Source organism: Leiobunum rupestre, chromosome 5 (assembly GCF_980474605.1).
Source record: "Leiobunum rupestre chromosome 5, qqLeiRupe1.1.hap1, whole genome shotgun sequence".
Lineage (NCBI taxonomy): Eukaryota > Metazoa > Arthropoda > Arachnida > Opiliones > Sclerosomatidae > Leiobunum > Leiobunum rupestre.
Genome location: NC_143388.1, coordinates 25000307 through 25023197, shown reverse-complemented (window position 1 = coordinate 25023197; position 22891 = coordinate 25000307). Strand labels below are relative to the sequence as shown.

The window sequence follows — 22891 nt, the reverse complement described above, 5'->3', positions numbered from 1 at the left end:
GTTTTAATAACTTATTTAAATAACTAGTTTTAATAAATTAATTAAATAACTAGTTTTAACAACTTAATTAAATAACTAATAACTAATAATTTATAATCATTAATTTTGGTAACTTAATGAAATAATTAATATAAAATATTAATATTTTAATTAATTAATAATAAATATTAATTTATTAATTAATTATCATTAATAATTATTATTTAAAATGATTTAATATTTCTTAAATAATAATAATTTTATTAATTAAATTTATTAATTTAAGTAACTCTTTCATTAACCTGGATTAATTGTCTTAAAATAACGGCTTATTCGTATCCAAGACTTATAATGTTGATTTCAATTTCGCAATTACGGGAGGAACCATATTTCCGCGTGGAAGCAGCGGCTTACAAATTTGACACGAAAAACATCGCAAGACGACATTGAATCGATTCATTTAAAATTATAAACGGCGGGGAGTGTCGACAGCCTCATATTAAATTGCGAAACGGCGCGCTCAAAACAAGTTTAAAATGAAAATTTATGGACATTAATTCCAAAATCCGAACCCGAACAAACTAAAATTTAAATTACGGATGTACTTCCTAAGCGAAGGTCTCGGTTTTTTCCTGTCTTGGCATACCGGACCATGAAATTATTATGACATCCTTCGAACTGGGGTTAATTTCGCGAAGTTTAAACTTCTTTATTTCCACTGGGACCCCACTAGAGACCAGAGCTCTTCAGTTACAATATGAATTTACCGCTCGCGTTCTGTTTTGTGTTAGCGTTTCAATTGGGGCACGTCAACGGGAAATTTCAAAGTATTCCCAATTTGAAATCGGACACCGACCATGATGTCCTTCGCAAATGGATGTCCATGGATCAAAAGTTGAAGGAAGCGGTTCGATCAACCATCAAGTGGATTTTGCCCTACATCGTCCGATTCACGTCCGAAATGGATTTGAACCCAGAATGCAACGCGGCCTTCTTGAAAGTTATTTTCGGAATGCGCGATTTGAAAGTATTCGCTATTCAAAGTAAGTTCTTCCTTTTTTGAAATTTATGTAACATTTAAACGCACTCTCGCCAGCTTAATTTTCTCACATAGGTAGCTTTTAGTTCTTTTATGAAAAAGAGATGGCGATGGAGTCTATCGCGACGCGTGCTACGAGCTATTCCAATCTCACTTCAATCTTTATTGCGAAAGTCGAACCTTAGAGTAAAAGCATATGTGAGAAGGAATGAACTATATGTCCCAAAGAGTTAGAAATCAGCCACTCCAGGGGGCTGAAAATCCTCTCTCCGCTACCTTTGGCTGAACAGCGTAGTTAGAGAAACCTCCGCTGCTCTCATTGCCGCTACTATCTAATGGGAAAAATTCAAAGAAAACAAGTAGTCCCGAACTCGACGCTAACACCAATTTTGAGCTTGCGAGAGTGCGTTTAAATAGGAGAAGTTTCAACATTGTTGCGAAGGTAACGGTCAACCTGATTCCCAAGTACCCTGATATATCTTTGACCAGCCACTGTAAAATAATATTATTAAAATTATTGAAACGGTGAAAATTAAACATGTCACAAAATATGAATAATTGCAAAAAGATGGGTTTAATCAAGAACTAATTAATTATTACATTAATTAGTTATTGGTTTAATTGATATATTAACGCCAAGTTATTTCAGTTGGACCAAGTAAGTGATAAACCCATTTTTTTGGTCTCCTAAGATGGATTTTGGGATTCCATTTTTATTTCCAAAATCTAGAGTAGTAAAGTGATTTACCCTCCAAATTTCAATTTCTACTAAACTCTGTAATATACAGGGTGTTTAAAAAGGTTATGCAACAATTTGAAGGAGTTGTAGGGGGTGACTTGAGAAGTATGCCTGTGTTTTCTGCATTTTCCTACGATGAGTTAAAAGAGCGCCATAGAACTTCAAAGTGTGGCCTACTAGCCCCTGGAAGTAGGCTGCTACAAGCGCAAAACGAAGCAGCAGGGACTTTAAATGCTGTTTAGGTTCACTTTTTTACGCTGGTTACCTCGATTGGTATACAAAGTCCTTTTTAATTTCGTTGAGCACGTAGGTGTGAAAAACGAAATTTATAAGAGAGTCTGAGTGCGACTCCGCCGCTACCGCCGCCGTAGCACAGTAGAAAACGTTTCTGCTGCCATCTAAGTTTTAGACAAATTAAATATATTTTTTGAATCTTTGACAAAAATATTTTTTTTTGAATCTTTCAAAATAACGGCTAACTAAACGGATAATTCAAAGGACTTTTAACCGTTCATAAACTTCAAGTTAGAACTGGCACCACCAGATGGCGAGGGCGGCGGTATTATATAATTATAAGTAATCGGACCATTTTTAGTATTTTGAGAGAAAGAGGTAACGCGGTATCCATGGGGGGTCACTAACGAGGAGACGACCCGAGGTGGTTCTCACCGATTTGGTTCAAAGTTGGGTGATTGTTAGACCTAGATGTAACATGAAACCCGGTAAAGGGAAAAGTTACGCTGGGCTTCCGTTTTGCCATGGCAACCAAAAATGTTTTTGACAACATAAAATAAGAAAAGTCTATATAAAATAACATGCGAAAATGACAAATTCTAAGGGTCCCCCCTGTGCAAAACTTCAATAAATCAAAAAATAATAATTTAAAAAAAAAATAAAAAATAGTAAATTTAACATTTTTGGGTTACTTTGGACAAATAGGGGGGACTAAAAACCATTTTGGGTGAACTCGAGCGAATTTGAATAAATACGTCGAAATTTTAGGTATAATACAAAATATTTGTAAAACTTATGCCGTGATAACTGCCATATATTTTCACCGATAAATCTTAAAATTTCTACATTACATTATCTGAACGATGTAAACAGAGTTTTAGATTTCGATAGAAAAACGACGACATTTTATAAAATGGCGGATACAAATATAAATCATTGTGCAATAAGTTAGGTAATTTGCATCCGATTAACCTAAGATTTCCTACGTTACATTATCTGCCCGAATGAATTCGTACTATAGATTTTTATAGAAATCCGACACCATTTTGGAAAATGGCGGATATCAATAAAACTCATCGTGCGATAAGTTCCGTAAATATTCGTCGATTAATCAGAAATTTTCTACGTTTCATTATCTGCCCGAGTTAATTAGACCTATGGGTTTTCCAATAATAATCCGACGCCATTTTGAAAAATGGTGGATATAAATATAACTTATGATGCGATAACTGCCGAAATTATTTGTCGATTTACGTGAAATTTTCTACATAACATTATCTGATCGAATAAATAAGCCCCTTACACTGTGATAGAAATATGACGCCATTTTACAAAATGGCAGATATCAATATCTCATAATGCGATAACTGCCGAAATTATTTGTACATTAATTTGAAATCTGCCGTATGCAAAATAGCGCATAACAATATATATCTTGATTGTTTTTAGAAAAATTATCGATTATCAATAATTTCCCGAGTCATCAATAATTTCCCGAGTCATCAATAATTTCCCGAGTCATCAATAATTTCCCGAGTCATCAATAATTTCCCGAGTCATCAATAATTTCCCGAGTCATCAATAATTTCCCGAGTCATCAATAATTTCCCGAGTCATCAATAATTTCCCGAGTCATCAATAATTTCCCGAGTCATCAATAATTTCCCGAGTTATAAATAATTTCCCGAGTCACCATTAATTTCCCGAGTCATCATTAATTTCCCGTATCATCATTAATTTCCCGAGTCGTCAATAATTTCCCGAGTCGTCAATAATTTCCCGAGTCGTCAATAATTTCCCGAGTCGTCAATAATTTCCCGAGTTATCAATACTTTCCCGAGTTATCAATACTTTCCCGAGTTACCAATAATTTCCCGAGTTACCAATAATTTCCCGAGTTACCAATAATTTCCCGAGTTACCAATAATTTCCCGAGTTACCAATAATTTCCCGAGTTACCAATAATTTCCCGAGTTACCAATAATTTCCCGAGTTACCAATAATTTCCCGAGTTACCAATAATTTCCCGAGTTACCAATAATTTCCCGAGTTACCAATAATTTCCCGAGTTACCAATAATTTCCCGAGTTACCAATAACTTCCCGAGTTACCAATAACTTCCCGAGTTACCAATAACTTCCCGAGTTACCAATAACTTCCCGAGTTACCAATAACTTCCCGAGTTACCAATAACTTCCCGAGTTACCAATAACTTCCCGAGTTACCAATAACTTCCCGAGTTACCAATAACTTCCCGAGTTACCAATAATTTCCCGAGCTACCAATAATTTCCTGAGTTACCAATAGTTTCCAGAATTACCATTAATTTCCAGAATAACAAATTATTTCCCAAATTACCAATTATTTACCAAATTACCAATTATTTACCAAATTACCAATTATTTACCAAATTACCAATAATTTTCCAAATTACCCAAAATTTCCTGAATTACAACCATTTTCTGAATTAACAATAATTTCCCGAATTACCAATAATTCTACAATGCCAATTGAACTAATTTAATAATATTTCAATTTACCCAAATTATGCCTAAATGATAAATTTAACCATATTATTGGATTTTGCCGAAATGTATTAAAATTTACCCATTTTGTATGAAGTTTCCTATAATTTTTTTTACAATAACAATATAGAATTTATCGCACCAAGGAATACATGCGTTATTTTGAAAAACGGAGTATTTATCTCAAAAGAAATAGGACTAATTTACTCGGTCAGAAATAGAAAATTTCAGAATAGTTGACGAATAATTACGGAACTTCTCAGACATGCGCCATTTTGCAAAATGACTTTGGAATTCTTTCAAAATAGAAAGGACTTATTTATTCGATCATTTAATGAAACAGAAAAATTCAGATTTATCGTCGAATAATTACGGAACTTATATGACATCCGCCATTTTCCAAAATGGCCTCGAATTTTATTAAAATTAATAGGATTTATTATCTTTAATAGGTAATGTAAAGTAGAAAATTTCAAGAAATTGGACAAATAATTTCGGCAGTTATCGCATCATAAGTTATATTTATATCCACCATTTTTCAAAATGGCGTCGGATTATTATTGGAAAACCCATAGGTCTAATTAACTCGGGTAGATAATGAAACGTAGAGAATTTCTGATTAATCGACGAATATTTACGGAACTTATCGCACGATGAGATTTATTGATATCCGCCATTTTCCAAAATGGTGTCTGATTTCTATAAAAATCTATAGTACCATTTCATTCGGGCAGATAATGTAACGTAGAAAATCTTAGGTTAATCGGATACAAATTACCTAACTTATTGCACCATGATTTATATTTGTATCCGCCATTTTATAAAATGTCGTCGTTTTTCTATCGAAATCTAAAACTCTGTTTACATCGTTCAGATAATGTAATGTAGAAATTTTAAGATTTATCGGCGAAAATATATGGCAGTTATCACGGCATAAGTTTTACAAATATTTTGTATTATACCTAAAATTTCGACGTATTTATTAAAATTCGCTCGAGTTCACCCAAAATGGTTTTTAGTCCCCCCTATTTGTCCAAAGTAATCCAAAATTGTAAAATTTAATATATTTTGTTTATTTTTTTTAAAATTATTTTTTGATTTATTGAAGTTTTGCACAGGGGGGACCCTTAGAATTTGTCATTTTCGCATGTTATTTTACATAGACTTTTTCTTATTTTATGTTGTCAAAAACATTTTTGGTTGCCATGGCAAAACGGAAGCCCAGCGTAACTTTTCCCTTTAACGGGTTTCATGTTACATCTAGGTCTAACAATCACCCAACTTTGAACCAAATCGGTGAGAACCACCTCGGGTCGTCTCCTCGTAAGTTCGGGGTATTCGATGGGCCATCGAGCGTTGTGTACAACTAGAGACAATCCGGCGACAGCTATTACAGTAAATAAAAGGAGGATCCCATTGATTTTCTCCGTAAAACATTTGAAAATCAGTTCTTATATTAGAAATTATTTGTAACTGGTACTCTATATTTATTGACAAGTTGTATTTTTTCAATATGAGAATATAGGTAAATGTATGAAATGTAAAATAATTCCCTATTGCGTAATGGTAAAGTCCGATTTAAAATCAAACATTTTGGAAAAATCGGATTTATTTGATATTTGTGCTCAATAATATTTCAGAGCAGTTTTACTTGTGCCGAAAATATTACAAATGTTTTCCGTAAAATTTATATTATAGGTTGTAGTAAATGTAAAATCTATACTGCCGCTCGACCTTCTCCAAAAACATGTTTTGCGGAAAGCGTAAATCCAAGGCGAAGCATCGAGGGTAAGAAAATTTCAAGGGGGACAGGCGGAAGAAATACTAGGCCTTTAGCTAGGGAAAGGTATGCCGCCAAAATACGAGATCCCGCATTCCGCGAACGTGAAAACCTTAGGCAACGGTTGACTTAGCGTACTAAACCATCTATTAATTATTTAACTTATGATTCTTACGCAGGGTCGTATTAACCATTAGGCAGAGTAGGCACGTGCCTAGGGCGACATTTTTCTAGGGAGCCAAAATTGTGAGTCTCTGATAAACCCCCCACTTAAGTGTTCCCTGGTCGAAGTACTTGGCTGGCTCCTACTTAGCTAACAATGCCAAGAAGCGGCAATTGATTTGGTGCCTAGAGGCACCGAAAGGGTTAATTCACCCCTGTACTTACTTTTGATACTAACGTATTACTGCAAAATTTATAAATATTTGTCCCGGTATGCCTACAGATTCATGAGCTTGTAGGAGAGATGGTTGATTCCCATTTCCTGGAAGCATTTCGTCTATAAAACGTGATAAAACGTCGCTAGCTGACTTGGGGCTCGAGTATTAGCCTAGCTGGTTAATGATATCCCCCATCACAGCAAAGTTTATAAAGGAAATGGTTCATATTGAACAGTGTGATCCAAAATTTAGTTCAAGCTGCCAGTTATTCAAAATAGACCAAGAGGTAAACGTAATTACATAAGTGTATAATATAGTTACATAAGTGTGACACTTCTATATTCTTCAGGTGCAAAAGTTTTACTGAGAGCTAGTCGCAAGACAGACTGCATTACGGGCTTCGTAACCGTTTTGCGTCCGCTCGCTAACGCGTCACACGTAGCCTTTGACAGCGCCTCGCTAGGGGGAGATTTTCTTGTTGTAATGACGTCACTCCGTTACTAGCTCTCAGTAAAATATTCCCCAAAGTGACAAACTTATGGAAAAATATTATAGACTTATGGTAATTATATTATCGCTTTAGCGGACTTGTTTACCTATCACATGAACCCAAACCTTAGTGTTCGCGTTTCCCTGCTGCTTGGTTTTGCGCTTGTTGCAGCCTACGTTCAGAGGCTAGTAGGCCACACTTTGAAGCTCTCTGGCGCTCTTTTAACTCCTCGTAGGAACACGGGAAAAAACAGGTATACTTTAAACTCACCCCCTACAACTCCTTCAAATGTTTGCATAACACTTGGAAACACCCTGAATTTCTGTAGAACTATAAGGATTTTAAAAGTTAATTTGAAGGGATGTCATAGACTATCTGACCCGCCTGCTGGCGTGCCATCACTGAACTAACGTATAGTCCTAACGCCCGAACAACGCGCCAATCTGCTCCTAACATTCCTTATTTTTTCAACTTGAAATTACCTATCATTCATCCAATTAAAATATGCTAAAGTTGAAGGCTCTACCAGACAGCAGTTTTGCCTGGTGACCCGCGACCAGGATGTGGTGCCCATGAACTGAAAACACTAGGTGGTTTCTTGTCCCCTGGTCTCTGACTAAAAATGTACTCTTTTTAGTGATAAAATCGTCCGCTTGTTCATAATTTATCCGGTAAAATTGCCAAAGGCCATTATTTTGCGAAAACATTCTTAAATCATTCATTTCGAAATATTCGCCACCGCAGAATCGGAGTAAAATGACGTCATAGGGCTACTCTTCTTACTCTACTCCCAAATCACAGAACAGTAGAAAAAATCGAGTGAAATTTGTTACAAGCAGCATACAGGTATAGGCTTAAATTGAAATTTTGAGGATCACCATATTTTTCTAGATTTAGGAAAGAACATTTTTCTAAAAAGCCTTATTTACTTTACCTACCTGACCAAAACCAAAATTCCATACCTCTTCTGGGAATGCTTATCCTGCCGTATCGCGTATTATAAGATAACTCTGACGGCTTTGGCCCCGCCTACGAGAGGAAAAATCCCCTCTGCGCGCGCTCCCCTCTCACGTTGTTGTTTGTTAAGTTAACATAGTGACGTCCAAAAAACCGTCAGCCACATCGAGACGAAAATCTGCCGCGATAAGCATTCCTAGTAGAGGAATGGATTCCTGCCAAAGCCTAATAGCACTCCTACTGAACTCAACCGTTGACAGCAATAAAATGGTTTCGGGGTTACTTATACGACCTTGAAGGTAACAAAAAGGAAAACACCATACCCATCGATGAACTATGAACTTTTTCATTTACGCTGCACTGGCTCATAATCTCAGGATCTTGTAGTGGAATTGCAAGGCAATTCTTAAATTTTGTTTGTTTTTGGTTGGCACCCATATTTACAATACAAAACTTCAGTAATACCAGAAGTGTATAATAAATATCGTAAGCGAGAAGTATACATGTACTTATCTTGGTAATGTTATTCGCTGGAAATATATACCTACGCTGGGACCCGTGGATTTTTCAAAAAATGTTTCTGATGAGAAAATATGTTTTATAATTAGATTTTATCCACGTCGAGTCTGCGAAGGTACATAGCTTAAAAAGTAGTGCTAAAATTACATCTTGTAATGAGTTTCTATCATATCCTTCCGCCGTGTAATTTTTACATATTACATGGTTAATAAGGGCGGTAAATTTTAAGCCCAGATGCAGTGTACACATCAAATTCAAGCCCATTGAAAACGTCCACTAGCCTGCGAAGGTACGTAATTCATTTTAATGGCCTAGATAGATACTCATCTCGTAAGCGATATACTATAAGCTTCTGGTAATACGATTCGCGCCAAAATGACTAACGCGGAATCTACTATCAGACAAGATAAATGATTTTATCTCGTTTGTACAAAAGTTATCTTATCTGTTTTAAAAATCTGACGCAGATGGCGCCGCAATAAATTCTGAAATGGCATATTGATTTCTTTTTGATCCGACAGTCAAAACGAATGAAAAGAAAGTTAAATCATCAGTACAAAAAAAATGAAGATTTGTTAATGAAATCCACGCCAAATTTATCATTTTAAACTACATTGCCAACGAAATAATTTATCCTACAATGTGGACACTTTTAAATTAATAGCAACGTAGCTTTTTATAAAGCGTAGCATTGTGATATTTCGACTTGGGGAAAAAATCTAGGTCTTTTTAAAAAAAAATCCGTGTCTTCTGAAAAGAATTTTAACCCGATTAATTTTTTTATGGAGGAAATTTCCCATAATTCATCGGGTGGCGGTAACCTTGGAAACTTCAGTGACGCGAACGTTTTTTAGTTTTTCATACAATGGTATAACGATGTGCAACTTAAGCGATAGAATTTAAGTAGCAAATTAATTTAGCGTTCAATTATTTATAAAGGGTAGCAAGTCCCAAAAATATTTTTCGAATCCTGTAAAAATGGAAAGGGAATTTCCCTCGAAAGAAAACTGTTTTAGTGAAGTCAACATAAACCATTTCCCTGACATTGAAGTAACTTGGCAAAAACTTCATAACATTAATTTTAATATTAGAATTGCATGCATTAGTGGTTTAACCTTAAAATATTTCCCACCAAAAGACCAACAGTATTTTAAAAGAGGTATTGGAATAATTCAAAAATAGCTGGGCCGCTACTTAATTTTACGAATGATTCGGTAAAGTAGAATACACTACAAAATATACCTGCTTAGTCAGAAGTACGGAATATAAATGTTAATAGCGTTTAACAGGTTTATTTTAGTTTGTAATTAGGTTTAAGGAATGTGCCAGCCTATTGAAATCTAGCCTAACCTAAAGTTAAAGATAATTAGAACCATCTATGGACTGAAATGTAAAAACTGACAAAATACGCGAAAAGGTAAAAAGGTTCACAATGAGAAAGTTGTTAAAAAAACTAATCCCTAAGCAAATTTAAAGTCATTACAAAACTTACGAATTGACCGATTTCAAAATTAAGTTTTTGCGCGTGATAGAACCTTTTCGTTGTGAGGTATAGCAGGCATAATTACCTCCTTTTATACCTTAATTAACATGGCGACGTATTTTCACGCCCAAAATGAATGTTAAGATATACCAATTACAAAATAGATCTTAGAGTCAAAAATGAGTTATAAAGTAATGAGAATGGGCAGAATTTCCAACGGTAGACCGGTTTTACAATATTTAATTGAGGATTATCAGTAACGTGCAGGGAATTTGGAAAGCGATTAACTAAACTTAAAAGAGAAGTTAAGCCTAATTATAAAACAATTTCAAAACCTGTTGCGTAGCAACGGAAAACCAAATAGGGGGATAGTGGTGGATAGTGCTCGGAATTGTTTATTCATTATCCACAAATTTTCCGGTTTATTTGAAAAACGTTGGTAAAAATTATATCATTTTAACTTATTTAATTATGTTTTTTACGCAACCAAGCATTTATTTGAATAAAAGTGGCATTTATTTAAATAATTGTTTGTTTTATTTAAATAATAGGCTTATTCACTTAAGATTATTTAAACATTTTACAATTTTTATTCAACTATTGGTTATTTAAATAAATATTATTTAAATATCGCCGAGCTTATTTTAATCATGGATAAAAATTAATCGAAATCCGAGCACTAGTGGCGGAGAATGAAATATACGTAATCTAACACAACGAATTAATTATCTTATAAAATTTATATTATTAAAATGTTTATATTTTTAATTTATTTCGGTAAAATACTAGAATGCCACGATTGCTGTAAGTCTGTCCAAACGCGTAATTTTGCCTTATTTCTTAAATGGAGTAGCGACATCTATTTTTAATTTATGCCAAGATGTTTTATTTAAATGAATAACATGAATCCTTTGAAACGTTCCGTCCAGTGTTGGATTCCAGCGGGAAAATGGGAGGAGGGCAGTTGACGGGGACCATGTCCGCTTTCGGAGACTACGAGGGTTGCGTGGCCATCGAGGTACCAGACACCTACAGCGAAGACAATGCGCTCTCGTTCAGGGGACAGTATTGCATGGTTGACTTCCGGCCACCCATCCCGGTCAAACCTAAAATCATCTATGCCAAAGACACGCTACCAGTCTTCAAGAACCTCACTGGAACCTCAGAGGTACTCATTGCAGTGGCTTAGCGATGGGAGCAGGGGGAGCAACCGCCTTGGGCACCCAAAGTATTAAAATGGATTTGTTTGGAAACAAGCTATACAGGTGGTTTCAAAAGGTTATGCAAAAATTAGAAGGAGTTGTAGGGGGTGAGTTGAGAAGTATGCCTGTTTTTCCCCATTTACCTACGATCTAGGAATATGAATGACCCGTCCTCCTAGCTACGGTGAGTGAAAAGAACGCCAGAGAGTTTCAAAGTGTGGCCTACTAGCCCCTGGAAGTAGATTGCAACCAGCGCAAAACCAAGCAGCGGGGAAATGCGAACATTCAGGTTTGAGTTCGTGTGATAGGCAGTGGTGTAGTCCTAAAATAAAAAGAACCGGGGCGCTACCTGGGTATAGCCAACTTCGATTGCGCGCGAAATCGAAGTTGGCTGTACTGGCCGCTATAAATGTACGTCCAACTTCAATTTTTAGCGAGATCGAAGCTGGCCGTAACTAGGTAACGATTTGAAATTGTTATGGTATTTTTCTGCGGGCAAAATGCATCCTAAATTCACGCACCCTTTATTCCAGAAAAATTATATACGAAATAGAAGCAATTAAGGCGCGCCCTGGCAAGTTGAAAAAAAGAGGCAGGGCCCGCCCTGGAAAAAAGGAAAAACCAAGGTGGGGCGAGGCCCTGCCTTTGAAAAAAGCACCGGGGCGACGCCCTGCACCGCCCTAGCCCGACTACACCACTGGTGATAGGTGAAAAAGGACTTTGTAAACAAATCGAGGTAACCAGCGTAAAAAAGTAAACTTAAACAGTCAATGCTTCTTGGTTTTGCACTGGTTGCAGCCTACTTCCAGGGGCTAGTAGGCCACACTTTGAAGCTCTATGGAGCTCTTTTCACCCATCGTAGTAAAATGGGGAAAACAGGCATACTTCTCAACTCACCCCCTACAACTCCTTAAAATTTTTGCATAACCTTTTGAAACACCCTGTATAACTGCACGATGGGGCAGCCAAGGGGGGGGGGGCGCAAATTGGGGTGTTTAGCCCTGGGCGCCAAATATCCTCGCTACGCCACTGATATATTGATGATCATTTATTCGTTGATTACTTAACTAGATTTGCTAAAGAATGTAAAACAAATGCAAGTCATTAACCCATCCGTCTTGGGGAGTTTTTCAACCCCAAGCCCTCCTTAAATACGCCACTAAGAAAAAAAACGGCTAATTCGCGTTTCAAACGCCACCTAGCGGAATAGGCTGTTTTCCGAAGCCAATCCAAACCATCACCATGGTTACGAACTGAAATATATCGTTACCATGTAAGTAAGAAATGTAGAAATAATAATAATAATCAGCTAGGTTAATACCCAAGGCACCACCATCTAGCGACTTTTAACCATGCAACCAAACCCGAATTCTAATTCAGTGTAGAAATATACAGTTTGAGTGACATCCTTTAGTGAATATAGTTAATTAACCAGTAATTTATTAGCGCTAGAAACACATTGAAAACAATTATTGTGCCATTTTCAAGATTATTAAGCACTTGACGAAATCGTTGTGGGGACTCTACACGGTTGCTTATCGAGTAGGATTGTGCGTTCCCTCTGTCTGTTCCGTCGATGACATCGACCAAATTACCAATAAAGGTATGTATATGGTGGTTGAATTTTTTCCTGACCGGCCAAAACATTCCACAAGCTTTTCGATCCTTTAATCAATCCACAAAATTCTGGAAAAAAAAAATAATTTAAATACCCACCAAAATACAACAATGATTTTGGATTATTTTTTTTTAATAAAATTGAAAAATCCTCGAAACAATTTACCGAAAAATATATAAATCTTAGAAAAAAACTACAGAAAAATCTACAAATCTTAGAGATAAATCTACCGAAATTACACAAATCTTAGAAAAAATTAACCGAAAAATCCACCAATCTTAGAAAAAAACTACAGAAAAATCTACAAATCTTAAACAAATATACCGAAAAATCCAGAAATCTTAGAAAAATCTACAAATCTTTAAAAATATATACCGAAAAATCCAGAAATCTTAGAAAAACTACAGAAAAATCTACAAATCTTAGAAAAAAATCTACCGAAAATACACATCTCAAAAAAATATACCGAAAAAATGACAAATCTTAGAAAAAATCTACTGAAAATACATAATTCTTAGAAAAAAATGTACCGAAAAATATAGAAAACCTTAAAATCATAATCAAATATTTATAAAAAAACACGAAGGAGATTTTGAAAAATCCGAGTTTTTGTTACGAAAATCGTTAAACCATCGAAAACTAAACCGAAGATTGGTAGACGAGATTTTTTTGAAAATATGTAAACCCTGTGAAAAAGAAAATTAAATAAACCTCTATTGTATTTTCAAATCCGTAAATTTATTTGTCTTGAAATTCTGAGCCCTCAGTTGGAATTATAACATTTGCAACTTGGAAAAAAATGCATCTTAAAAGATTCGTTTTCTAGTTTATGTTCTCAAGATAAAAAGATTCCGCCCAACGTTGATCGCCATAAAAATATATCAGTGTTAAGCCTTTACCCGAAATTATTACCCTTATAATTTATTTTCATATTATCCTTGAAAGTTTATTTAAGCGAACAAGGTCACCTCCACAGAATCTCTCACTAGTGGTTCCTATTTTTAATTGCTATGGGATATTTGTATCCGCCTATCATTCCAATATAACACAGTCAAAAATAAACACCGAATAATATCTGATTAGATAAAGGCCAGTTTCAATAATGTAAAGATATTTTCAAATACCACAAGTACAGCCAACTTCAATGGTTTTGACGCGCGCTTTTATTTTATCGCAATTCGCTACCTTAGAGCAAGAGTCAAGCGAGTCTAAAAACCCCTATTTGAGAAAAACCAGTTTTCAGTTCGAAATCTAGCATAATAACAATACTCTAATAATGAAAATTGATATAAATAGAGTGGAAATATATAATGAAAATTTCGTACTGAGTCACCTTAATTTAAAAACACTCAAGGATTCTTATTTTGAATTTCTTTTGATAGTCACGTATCTCAACTTACTTGACTTTTGCTCTCAGGTAGCGTATTGGCCAAGATGATACTTTGGCGCGAGACTAATTTTAAGAACGCGCTGCCTTATTCAGTGCTAAATTTTTGAAACCGATAGATGGCGGTAATGTTATTGAAACTGGCAGAATATCTATCAGGATCCTAATAGTAAAAACATTTAATTTTATTTTAGGCTTAAACGACATTTTAAAAAAGCATTATATCACGTGAAATTAACGTTACGTTTACTTTCTAATATATTACTTATCAAAAATAAATAATAAATTCGGCAGAATTTTTATTTATTTTTAATTCAGGTTACTGTGAACCACTAACTATTATCCGCAGATGCTTAAAAAAATTTAATATGATTTTCATACAGTTGAAATAAATCTAGGTATTGTAAATTGAAATAACAAATGGCACTATATCAGACATAACTTGTCATAACCGAAAATTTATGTAATTTTATTCAAATGATTTTCTTTTAAATTTATGTTATCGGAAAAAATCAATTAGAATTCAAGAAATATTGCAAGTCTCAAGGAAATTAATTATTTTTTTAAATCCACGTATCTCACGGAAATATAAAAGTGGCAATTGAAATTCAAGGGTACTTTATCACCTTTATAAGTTCCCACAGTGCTGTGAAACGAAATTAGCCTGAAAACTTCAATTTCAAATAACAATAAAAACTGTATGAAGGTCAAAAATAATTTTTTAAATTTAAGAGCATTAAATATTAATTTCCATTTAAATTGTATGAGGGATTGTTCACAAATTACTTAACGCAAAAATAGGTCTTTAGAAAAGTTCCTTAGTTACCCTAAGTTACGTAACAAATATTGATTATAAAAAAGAAAATATTTTTGACCGAATATTTGTTAATTAATTGAAGAGGGTCATAATATTTGTTAATTAATTGAAGAGGGTCATAATATTTGTTACTTAATTTAAAAGGGTTCATAATATTTGTTACTTAATTTAAGGAGTTTGTAATAATTTTTACTTAATTTAAGGGGGTCGTAATATTTGTTACTTAATTTAAAAGGGTTCATATTATTTGTTACTTAATTTAAGGGGGTCATATTATTTGTTACTTAACTTAAGGGGGTCATAATGTTTGTTACTTAATTTAAGGGGGTTGTAATAATTTTTACTAAATTTAAGGGGGTCGTAATATGTGTTACTTAATTTAAAAGGGTTCATAATATTTGTTACTTAATTTAAAAGGGTTCATACTATTTGTTACTTAATTTAAAAGGGTTCATACTATTTGTTACTTAATTTAAAAGGGTTCATACTATTTGTTACTTAATTTAAAAGGGTTCATTCTATTTGTTACTTAATTTAAAAGGGTTCATACTATTTGTTACTTAATTTAAAAGGGTTCATAATATTTGTTACTTAATTTAAAAGGGTTCATACTATTTGTTACTTAATTTAAAAGGGTTCATACTATTTGTTACTTAATTTAAAAGGGTTCATAATATGTGTTACTTAATTTAAAAGGGTTCATACTATTTGTTACTTAATTTAAAAGGGTTCATACTATTTGTTACTTAATTTAAAAGGGTTCATACTATTTGTTACTTAATTTAAAAGGGTTCATACTATTTGTTACTTAATTTAAAAGGGTTCATACTATTTGTTACTTAATTTACGGGGGCCATAATATTTGTTAGTTAAATTAAGTAACAAATATTATGATAAATACTCTGTTGAAAGACTAACATTAATTATAGGTTAATGTTTTAAGACTATGAAACACATTATTCCCTTAAGCTTAATTTGCACGCACAATAATATTGCTCACTTAGCAAAATTATACCTAAACTTGAAAAAATATAGAATCCGTTAGGTAGTTTGTGAACGGTCTTTTTTTTACGTAGGTAATTCGTAAATTTGTTGGGATTTTCTCTTTAATGTAAAATGAAATAATTATAATTTGATTTTTGTTTACAGTGTCAAATTTAATTGAGTTCAACTCGGAAGTTGTATCTTGCGAAGTAAAGAAAACGAAGATAGAATTTGACCAAGTGGAGTTGGCCATTATGTAAGACACAAAACATTTTTTTGTGTTCAACAAAAAATTGAACATGGAAAAATATTTCAAAAACTTCAAATTAAGAGTTTGATCTTTGAGTTAAAAGTATTCGCGGCAAATTGTAAAAAAATAAGCCTTTATATTGTTTTAGCAATTGAAAACCATATCGGTGTTATCTCAAAAGTGTAAACAATGAAGTTATCGAGCACTGATAATTTGAAATGATTCATTTCATCGAACTTTTCCAAGCTGTAAAGTAGGAGCAGCTATATGATAAAATCCAAATTTTAGATTTCCTCGACGCCAAATCTGGAATTGGTTCTTGAGAGATTCCAGACAAGCTACCATCGTTTACAAAAAAACAGGTTTTAAGGCTGGGCGAATAGCACTTTTAGCCAATCGAAACGAATATCGAATACCAAAATTTTTTTGAAATCGTATACCAAGACGATTAGTAGTTTTCTATCCAAATACCGAATAGTTAGGCTTAATCCAAATAATTAATTCGTCGAATAATAGGCCCGAATATTCGTCGAATAATATGCCCGAATATTCGTCAAATAATATGCCCAAATATTCGTCGAATAATATGCCCGAATATTCGTCGAATAATAGGCCGAATATTCGGCGAATAACAGGTCTAACAGTCAAAATATTTTAAATTATAAAATCTAAATAGTAGAACTGAATTATTTAGTGACATCATCGGGGACCTATATGACGTAAATAAAAAAATAAAACTATGTGCAAACAAAAAAGTATCTGCTGAGAGCCAAACTGACCAGTGACGTACGTTCTTTCATATATAATTGTCATATATAGATTATTTTATCCTAGCCGTCAACCATAAAAATTTCTTCCGAATATTTTCCGAATATTTTCCGAATATCTTCCGAATATTTTCTGAATATTTTCCGAATATTAACCGAATATTTTCTAAATATTTTCCGAATATTAACCGAATATTTACCAAATATTTTCTAAATATTTTCCGAATATTAACCGAATATTTTCTAAATATTTTCCGAATATTAACCGAATATTTTCTAAATATTTTCCGAATATTAACCGAATATTTTCCGAATATTAACCGAATATTTTCCAAATATTTTCCAAATATTTTCCAAATGTTTTCCAAATATTATCCAAATATTTTCCAAATATTTTCCAAATATTTTCCAAATATTTTCCAAATATTATCCAAATGTTTTCCAAATATTTTCCAAATATTTTCCAAATATTATCCAAATGTTTTCCAAATATTTTTCAAATATTTACCGAATAATAGATGTTATTCGATATTCGATCAAACGATATTCGAGGCGTGAAACGAATATCGTGACGGTTATTCTGCTCGGTATTCGACCAAATTATTCGGTTAATTCATTTATTCGTCCAGCCTTAGTTTTAAACAACGCTGTTTGCCTTTCCATACAGGCTACTTGATACGTTCCAATTTTTAGAGAAACTAGAATTGTAAAAATACATTTCGAAGGGTATATTATACCATGAAAATTTGAAGTTTAAAGTTCTGAAATATTTTTATCATTTAACATTTTCCTCTCGTACATTTTGATTTCCTAAAAATGTAACTGAATTAATTGTAAACAGAGTCGTTCTAATGGTCATAGTCGCCATTGTTGTAATAGCAACTGTGATCGAAGTGTGGATCACTCATAAAACACCGTTCGTGGAGAATTTCGTTACGACAAAAGCGGGTAGGATAGAAAATTTACAAAATTTACTTCAAAGTGCTAAATTCTTGAAAACTCTTATAAGGCAAATCACTATGCGAAAAAATGTCGATGGCTCTCTCGATCCGTGCAAATTGGGTGAAACTCTTCACGATTCACCAGATCGAAGACGACACTTTGAGTTTCCTGAACGGCATCCGATTCTTGTCCATCGCTTGGGTCGTTTTGGGACACACGTATCTCTTTGTCGACTATCAACTACTTCGTAAATAATGATTCTTGTTTAATCTTGGACCAATAAACCACAGGACCGAAACGATAAGCAAAAACCTCATTCTTCAAATCGCATCACCCAGCAGCGCTCCTACCGGGAGAATTGCGAAACCTTTCCCCACAAATACAAAGCACGTGCCGACCGAAAGATATAAGGCCTAATTAAAAATGTGGCGATTTCATCTTTGGGATAATGATTATGTTGAGGCAATTTTTGGCAATGCTTCCAAACCCCTCATGCCCTACCAGTAAGCCCCTTTCCCATGGAACAAAATCAAATATGCCCGGTATCTCAATTGGTTCCCTAAAACCGACGTCTTGCGACGTTATTAGGTGTTTTTTTTCCGCCTGTTCTAGGTTTTTTGAGCAGGTTAAAAAGTGTAGCCCTATGACGTCATTTTACTCCAATTCTGTCTTGACGAAAAAAACGAGTTGGAGTAAGAAGGGAGTAGTTAAAGGTTTTAAGATGGCGACCGGTGGTGAGGTCATCAAAAAGTGACTCATTTTTCTCATTTATTTAATAATAATAATAATCAGCTAGGCTAATACCCAGGGCACCACCTTAGGCCTAAGTCATCAAGCGACTTTTAAAGTCATTAAATAGCATTTAAAAATTGGATTTTCGTTATTAAAAGCTTGCCACATGTGAAGATGTCCAATACTAGTGCTCGGATTTCGATTAATTTTTATCCATGAATAAAATAAGCTCGGCGATATTTAAATAATATTTATTTAAATAACCAATAGTTGAATAAAAATTGTAAAATGTTTAAATAATCTAAAGTGTATAAGCCTATTATTTAAATAAAACAAACAATTATTTAAATAAATACCACTTCTATTCAAATAAATGCTTGGTTGCGTAAAAAACATAATTAAATAAGTTAAAATGATATTATTTTTACCAAGGTTTTTAAATAAACCGGAAAATTTGTGGATAATGAATAAACAATTCCGAGCACTATACCCGTCATGTTTTCGTGAAACGAAATTTAAGCAGACGACAATGCTAGATTACTCCCTCTACACCTCCTTTCGAGGAGGAGTAAAAAGTGTAACGTTTGAGCTCTGGAACAAGCGAACAAAATTCGGGACAGGGTAAATCTTACCCCGAGAACAGGCGAATAAAACGTTTAAGGGTAATAAGTTTACACTTTTTGTCGTCGGACAGGCGAAAAAAAACCACCTATAGTAGCTCTCGCAGGTGACTTTAATAATCAGCTATGCTATGCTAATACCCAAGGCACCATCATGGAGGAATAGTAGAGGAGGGGAAAGGAAAGAAGGTGCTAAATCCGACAGCGTAGTGCCAGTTCGAGACGGGGAAAAAAGGGGGGGGGGAGAAAGTCGAGGTATACTTTTTAAAGAATTCAAACCCTAACCGGTAGATCGCGCCATGATCGTGCTGCCTAAGTTGGTGTGTTGGAATGTATGAAAACATGGAGTAGATAAAAGTCTACCTCGACATACCCCCCTTTTCTACATCCCCCTTTACGCGATTTCTGAAGAGGAACGTCAGTGCTTAGCCCAATCAGAACTATCAATACCACTCCAGGGCTATTCCTCTATGGCACCATCTAGCGACTTTTAAGGCTTTGACTTCAGGGGGCCTGGTTAAATTGCGTAGGAGGGTGATTGCAAGCCCTTCAGGCCACGCGAGCCATGGACCAAGAATTTAAGGGGACTCACTGTTCCCGATATTTTGACACGGTAGGCTTGCCAGCCGCTTTGTAGCGCCTCAAGAATTATATTCAACTATCACTACGAGTAGCTTAGTCGGGGCTTAGGCTGGAAGTCACTGTTCAATGGTAAACTCTAAAGCCATTTTATAACCACGTGACTATTTTTAAAGATTTCTACCGTTTAATGGCTCTCAAATGTTTCCCGAAATAAATTTTACCTATAGCCTATTAAATTCATTCTTTGACTTATATTGCGCAAGTGTTCAATATTGGGTGGAAATATTTCCAATATCGCACGCCGTGGCGCTACAAGCAGCGTTGCCCTAATATAACCGATCGTGAAATCTAGATTAGGGTCCAGTAGTTTATTTGTCTAATAGCGTTTTCCATTTGATTGCTCGAGATTCGCTCTGAATCTGTCTTTGACGTCATAGATCTCACCCCAATCAACTAGAGTAAAACTTAAATGGAACATTCCATTAATATATTCCCGCGCTTTTTTGTTTTTCGTCTGCTAGTAATTTGAATTTTCGCGTCTTGGTCTGCCATTTTGCCAAAAATTCTAAAAGGAACACGCAAAAATTTGCTCCGATCTCAACCTCGATCCGTTGATCTGTCGAAATCAGCAGATCGGTTTTGGGCGATCTCGGAGCAGCCGAAAGTGAGAAACGGAACACGCGAAACTTGATCGGAGCAGATCCGAGCACGCAAATGGAACATAAAATATTGATCGGAGCAGATCCGAGCATGCAAATGGAACATAAAATATTGATCGGAGCAGATCCGAGCACGCAAATGGAACATAAAATATTGATCGGAGCAGATCCGAGCACGCAAATGGAACATAAAATATTGATTGGAGCAGATCCGAGCACGCAAATGGAACATAAAATATTGATCGGAGCAGATCCGAGCACGCAAATAGAACATAAAATATTGATCGGAGCAGATCCGAGCACGCAAATGGAACATAAAATATTGATCGGAGCAGATCCGAGCACGCAAATAGAACATAAAATATTGATCGGAGCAGATCCGAGCACGCAAATGGAACATAAAATATTGATCGGAGCAGATCCGAGCACGCAAATGGAGCATAAAATATTGATCGGGGCAGATCCGAGCACGCAAATAGAACATAAAATATTGATCGGAGCAGATCCGAGCACGCAAATGGAACATAAAATATTGATCGGAGCAGATCGGAGCACGCAAATGGAACATAAAATATTGATCGGAGCAGATCCGAGCACGCAAATAGAACATAAAATATTGATCGGAGCAGATCCGAGCGCTCAAGAGCAGTCAAATGGAAAACGCTATAAGATTTCATTAACTTTGTCGTACTGATAAGGTGATGATGAAATTCAATTGTTAATTTTCAGGAAACGCGTTCACGGTGTGGGACAACTACACGTCTTCCTTTTCTTTCCAAATTATCGGCAACGCTTTCCTTTCTGTGGAAAGTTTCTTGTTCATAACGTACGTACAAAAGACCCCCTTTTTCAAAATCAACGGGGAACTTAATAGAGGTGGACTGGCAACATTTTGGTCAGGTGGGCATAATACCCTCACGGCCGTACTTTTGTCCAACTCAAGCCGAGAGGTGAAGCAAAAATTATGGCGCCCCAGGAATGGAAGGATTGATATTATTGGCCGCGTGTTTTGGCCGAGCTAGACACTTCCGGCAAAGCAAATCAAATTAACCGGAAACGATTAGCGTAACCCGGTCTCTCTTTAAAAACGAGAGGCGCTAAAGTTCCACTAGATGGAGCTGCACCTTCCATTCCTGGAGCTTTATATTCTTTGGGCGAACGAACTTCTCATAGTTTGAAACTCAAAAAAGGGATTCACCCCTGGGTAAAGCAACCAGTCCCCGAATCAATATTTTGCTCACCTGTCCACGTAGTCATTCCGCTTCTGGAATTTGAAATTTTAAAAACAAGAGTTGAACTGTTTCAGTGGGGTTCTAATCTCTTACAATCTGGTGAAAGCAGTGGACGCAAAAGTGAACAGAATATTCAACGTTCCCGTTATCATCATTCACCGCATTTGGAGGTAATGCGTGGCAGGAATTCACACTCGATACTGGGAATTACTATTCGCCATACTTTCTATTCCTGTCCGGGGGAACGTTGTGGGTGATTAGGAGTTCATCAAGCTAGGATTATTCAATTTTGAACGCCGTCAAGTCGATTAGAATTGTTATTTCACGATGGGTTGCACCTAGGAGCAACAAAACACAAGGAGATCGCAGCTAGCCTTTAAACACGCTAACGCAGTGTTGTGTACAAATTTCATTGGATGCGCCTTTACGCTGAACGTTTTACGGAAAGGGGGAAGACAATTTCCGAATTTTTCCCTTCCGACGGCAGCAGGCGCTAAAGCGTCTAACCAATGAAAATTGTACACAAGGAAATGCACGACTTTTGACGGGTTGCGTTCTCCTTGTGTGGGGTGCTGTGTTCGTTGCTCCTAGGTTGCACCATGATAAATTATGGGTTGTTAATAGGCGATTCCAAAAATGATCGGTGGTCAAATGATTTGGTTACTTTCTGTTGTATGGTTAAAGTATTTGAGCGTGCGCTTCTTTTTTAATTTTCAACGCGCTCGCAAAATCGCGCGAGCCACAATCTACTAATAAATCAAGAGCGGCAGCCAAAGAATGAACTCTTTTGTACATGTATTTGTCGATATTATATTATAAAATCACCTATTAAATCTTAGCTTCTTGGTAATTTCAACTGATGGCGCTTGAGACGCTACAATTTAGATGACGTAACGCGTTGCCACGGGGTCTTCTCGGGCGAAACGGTAATTCAACACAACTAAATTGATGTACTCCTGGTGTCATCTGAGGCT

The 22891-nt window shown here is 35.3% G+C and overlaps 1 protein-coding gene across 1 annotated transcript in view; it reads left to right on the top strand.

The window, feature by feature from the left end:
- Positions 1-736: 736 nt before the first annotated feature.
- The window catches only part of LOC149943936 (nose resistant to fluoxetine protein 6-like), a 31566-nt gene continuing 9411 nt past the window's right edge, over positions 737-22891 (top strand). Inside the window, exons 1-8 of the mRNA XM_090176248.1 lie at positions 737-1022; positions 11055-11293; positions 12816-12930; positions 16299-16389; positions 17992-18098; positions 18160-18339; positions 21415-21511; positions 21992-22087. Coding sequence (XP_090032374.1) covers positions 737-1022; positions 11055-11293; positions 12816-12930; positions 16299-16389; positions 17992-18098; positions 18160-18339; positions 21415-21511; positions 21992-22087 — 1211 coding nt within the window. The remainder of the gene's footprint in view (positions 1023-11054; positions 11294-12815; positions 12931-16298; positions 16390-17991; positions 18099-18159; positions 18340-21414; positions 21512-21991; positions 22088-22891) is intronic.